Raw genomic sequence first — 4763 nt, forward strand, 5'->3', positions numbered from 1 at the left:
GGCCACATGGACCTCTGGTAACTATAGGAGGAAGCTGAGATCATGCTACCATGTTGGTGTTTGGAATTAGTTTTTCAGGCCGACATGTATTGGCAATGCCCCTTTTCATTTCTATCCAGGACTTTTAGCAGCTCTGCAGAACATTTAGCACACTACAATGTCAGGTACTTCCCCAAAAAGCTGAGAAAAAAATGTTTGAGAAAGGGGTCAAAACTATGAAAACATTAACAAAGCAGGTAAGTCATAAATGTTTATTGTAAAAATGTCACTAAATTATGCCAATTGCATGAGAGAGGGTACTCGGTACTGCAATCTTTGGGTTAATATGCCACAAATTTATTTAAAACAGGGTACACAGCATCCCAATCCTCAGGCAAATGTGCCTCCATCAGTCCACATTTGCTGTTTTCATTAAATATGGGGTACTCGGCATCCCAGTCTTCAGGTGAATGTGCCTCAATGAGTCCACATTTGCTGTTTTCATTAAATATGGGGTACTCTGCATCCCAGTCTTCAGGTGAATGTGCTTCAATTAGTCCAACTTTGTCGTTTTCATGAGAAACGGGGTACTCGTCATCCCAGACTTCAGGTGAATGTGCCTCAATGAGTCCAACTTTGTCGTTTTCATGAGAAACGGGGTACTCGTCATCCCAGACTTCAGGTGAATGTGCCTCAATGAGTCCAACTTTGTCGTTTTCATGAGAAATGGGGTACTCGTCATCCCAGACTTCGGGTGAATGTGCCTCCATCAGTCCACATTTGCTGTTTTCATTAAATATGTGGTACTCGGCATCCCAGTCTTCAGGTGAATGTGCCTCAATGAGTCCAACTTTGTCGTTTTCATGAGAAATGGGGTACTCGTCATCCCAGACTTCAGGTGAATGTGACTCAATGACCTGTGCCTCGGTTTGACTAGAGGAAAAATTTAAAAAGATTAGTATAAAATTCAAAAGAACAACAAGTTGATTTCCATGTGCACGAATGCTTAAACAGTGCAGTTACTCACTGTTCTCTGCTGTCTGGCTCCTGGCTCAGGTATGACCCCGTAATGTAGGGATGCTGAAGAGCATCAGTGGGAGAGATTCTCTCTTCCCCATCCAGATTCAAGAGTTCTTTCAGGAACTCGATGAAGGCCTTCCTGTCTTCCATTGTCTCATTGTCCCATAGTTCAGTCATCTGGATTAATAAAAATATAGAGCGTTAGGTCAATACACAAGTTCATACCTCTCTTGCTCATGTTAACAAAAAAGAAACAGTGAGTAAATTCAGCTTATAAACGCATGTCTAAAGTAGGTTACATTTTAAAGAAGAGATCTCTAAGTATTTGAACTCAAATATCATAGAGAACACTTACATAGAGCAGGTCATCTAATGATGACAAATGTGAACGATATTCGGGCCACTCCTCAGCTTTTGTTCTGTTCCTAGACTTGTACTCTTCTGGTGTCTGAGGAAACACAATGACAATAAAAGGGGTTTAAGATACGTTTAGGGCAACAATCAAGGTTCAACAACAATAAAAACTATGTTTTACCAGCAACCTCCATCTTGTGCCCAATTCATCCACCTCATGACAAAAGAACTTCTTGCTGTAAAGGCCAAATTGGAGCTGTTGTTTTGATGGCATTCCCAGCATCTCCACCATGCTCTGCATCTGCAGAAAGAACACAGTTGCACACATTAGGGGCAGGTCGTCAAGACTATCTATACCTGTGTACATGTGAAAAAGAGAATGTAGGTAATTAAATGATTGGAGGGATGATGTATAAAAAAGACGACCTACCATGAGGTATTCGCAGTGGACAGGAAAGAGGTTGTCATTAAGGAAGAGGAATGCCAGCGTGCAGCCCACTCCCCACATGTCAATGGCCCCCGAGTAAGGAAGGCCAAGACAAATCTCTGGGGCCCTGTGAAGCAAAATTAATGAAATACACTTTAGAACTCTAAATCTTAGCATTAAGTACCAACACTATAATAACACAGATTTGTTACAAAAATCCAGAAGTGGTTCAGGGTGACACCCTCATACCTGTAGCCGGTTGGTTGAATTCTGAGCCCGGGCGTGGCGGCAGAAATGGGAGAAGCCACTCCAAAATCAATTAGCTTTACGCTAAATGAACTGTCATCAATGTTGACCATCATGATGTTGTTTGGCTTGATGTCATTGTGCATTATTTTTACAGCTTTCAGTCCCTGTAATGCCACCATCAGCTGCAGGGACACAATGAGAAAAGGATGAGAATGGAGTTCCTCTTATGGAGCTGTTTAAGCTCAGGTTTGAACTCATGGCTTTCTTAATTGATCAGCAAGTAATAAAAAGATTCATACCTGCTTTGCAATAAACTGCTCATAAAATGTCACCAGATTGAAGTGGTCAGCATTCAGAGAGCTGATGGTCTTCAACACTGACAGCTAGAGGGGAAAAAAAGGACAATTAGATCATCTTCATCACTTTACCCCAAAAATTCATAGTTAAAGTTCTGTTGAAGGCACCAAACACTTACTTCGTCCTCCACATTTTGAAAATACGTCTTCTTTAGGATTTTTACTGCCACCAATTTGCTGCTGTTGTGAGCACGACACTTGGCAACTTTCCCAAAGCTACCTTCTCCGATAAACTCCAGGATTGTGTACCGAGTGGAGGGGCTGTGGAGGGCATGGCCTACCATTATAGGATGTGCTGTCAAAGTGGATAGACAGGGCACAAGGTTAGTATTCAGTATTTTAACACTAATAATCAATCAAAGAAGGAAATCTTGTTCTGTACTGTCACTTCTAAAGTTTGCGTTAGAAAAAAAGGCCAAAAGAAAAAGTCCTGAGTAACAAGGGCATCAATAGAAACGTAATGGTAAAAATATCCAGCAAGAATAATAATAAAGTACGGATACTTCAAAATTAGTTAAATACAGTATTAAGTACTTTAAGTTCATTTGTCCATACTTAATGTATGCATGTACAATATAGCAAACAGTTTATTGATGTTATTTGAAAGTGAACGGTTGTCTAACTGCAAGATGATAGAGAACCCAACAGTATCTACTTGTAGTTTGGTTTTAAAGAAAAAGCAGGCCTGCAAATCCACTATATATGTGAAGTCCTGTCTCTCTATTGACTGCATGTGTAGCACATCCTCATTTTCTGTTGGTACACTGAGCATTTTATTTTTGCTGTAAAAGTTATTCAAAATATTTAGGTCAAACACTCTTATATTTTGTATTACATGCACACACATCTTTGGCTCTGAAAGCTCCCACGAAGTGTTCCAAACATATTTTCTATAGATAATCTGTAATTCTTTAAGGAAATCTAGTGATTCCTTCACTGACTAAAGTGTTTTTTTTATTTATTTTAGTAGATTACAATTCCTCCTCATATTTTGTATGTAAATACTGTCTTACCTGCAGCAGCCATTCCTCACTCAGGTCTTTACTATTTAACCTTTCAAACTTCACGAAAAATGCTTGTTTTACTTGTTAATACAAAGATACTCAGAGAGCTTTTGCTACTTGACCACTTGCAGTGAGAGAAGCAACTGACGTTCTAAAATTGTTTGGTTCTCTTTCATCTTGCTGCCACGGCAACCATTCAACTTTCAAGTAATGTCAACAAACTGTTACCTAAAAAAAAACAAAAAAACAATAATTTAACAATAATAATTATAAAAAAAGTATTAAGTATTAATACATGGAGCTCCTCCTGATATATCACATCCATTCTGTGAACATTGAGGTCAAACACTTTTTTTTATGTATTACATGTAGGGATGGGAATTAAACGCGTTAATTGCGATTGATTAAATAATTACAGAAAAATAACGCCGTTAATCGCTTTTTTTGCGCTCCTAACAGAGCGGAGCCTTTGTTATTTAAAGTGTTCCCGGTATACCCATAATACTGATGCACAGACTACAATACAAGACGGGACACAGGTGTGCTTCTTTGGTGTTAATTTTGGCTTGTAAAAACACCAGATGGAAAACAAAAGCCAAGTTGTTTTCAAATTGTGCAAGAAAGAGAGTTTGCTGATCACTGGACCTTTTGCAGCCTCTTGTACCACCTCAATGCTAACATGTAGCGGCTAGCGCGGACACTCGCACAGTGCTAGCTGCTACATGCTAACACGCTGTGTTGTCTGTACACACTGGACATGATGACAGGGTTCAGAGCCAAAATGAATGTCTACGACTGACAAATGAACAAAACTCACTGGATAAATGTTATTATCTGAAGGAGAGAAAAAGCAACAAGTTCTGTGTAATTACACGGACTGTGTTCAATGATGTTATTGCTCAGAAAAGTTTGGTTACTGTTTTTGATGCGTTAACTTATAGCACTTCATATGGACCTGATGTTTTATTTCATTTCTATTTTTTTATTCTTTGAAAATTGACAAAAATACACAGCAATATTCTCCCCTGATGGTCTGAACTAAAGGTAGCAGCAGCCGTTGGGATTATAGTCTCAAATACAGCTGAATTATAGTAAATAGCTACAATAACCACAATAATGTTATTAATATAAATGAAAATACCTGAAGTTGAGGGCTTTTCTCAGATAATTTTAGGTGAGATTAAAAAAGACATTAAATAAACAATTACAAAGCACAATTAGTTAAACACTCAGTTTATTTTTTTTTTTATCTCTTGACACAAATCATTTAAGGAAAAAATATTTATAAATATATTAAAACCAGAGTAAAAGTACTTTCTAAAGATCTAGGAAATCTAGTGATTCCTTCAATGACTGCAGTTTTCTTTTATCTTA

At 38.2% G+C, this 4763-nt stretch overlaps 1 protein-coding gene across 1 annotated transcript; it reads right to left on the bottom strand.

Annotated features, from left to right (window-relative positions):
* Positions 1-237: 237 nt before the first annotated feature.
* LOC114470538 (homeodomain-interacting protein kinase 3-like) lies at positions 238-4106 on the bottom strand. Its single transcript, XM_028458758.1, has 8 exons — positions 2505-4106; positions 2329-2412; positions 2030-2211; positions 1784-1907; positions 1535-1654; positions 1355-1447; positions 1007-1176; positions 238-912 (listed from the first exon to the last, which is right to left on the bottom strand). The coding sequence occupies exons 1-8, from the start codon at positions 2667-2669 to the stop codon at positions 321-323; spliced, it is 1530 nt and encodes a 509-aa protein (XP_028314559.1). The 5' UTR covers positions 2670-4106; the 3' UTR covers positions 238-320.
* Positions 4107-4763: the final 657 nt, after the last annotated feature.

The sequence above is a fragment of the Gouania willdenowi genome, chromosome 10 (assembly GCF_900634775.1).
Source record: "Gouania willdenowi chromosome 10, fGouWil2.1, whole genome shotgun sequence".
Lineage (NCBI taxonomy): Eukaryota > Metazoa > Chordata > Actinopteri > Blenniiformes > Gobiesocidae > Gouania > Gouania willdenowi.

Bases quoted from the DNA above. Each gene is read 5' to 3' on its own strand.
- LOC114470538 (XM_028458758.1), bottom strand. From the start codon at position 2,669: ATGGTAGGCCATGCCCTCCACAGCCCCTCCACTCGGTACACAATCCTG. The intron at 2,212-2,328 runs GTATGAATCTTT...GTGTCCCTGCAG, and splicing joins AGCAGTTTATTGCAAAGCAG to CTGATGGTGGCATTACAGGG. The intron at 913-1,006 runs GTGAGTAACTGC...TTTTTCCTCTAG, and splicing joins GAGCCAGACAGCAGAGAACA to TCAAACCGAGGCACAGGTCA.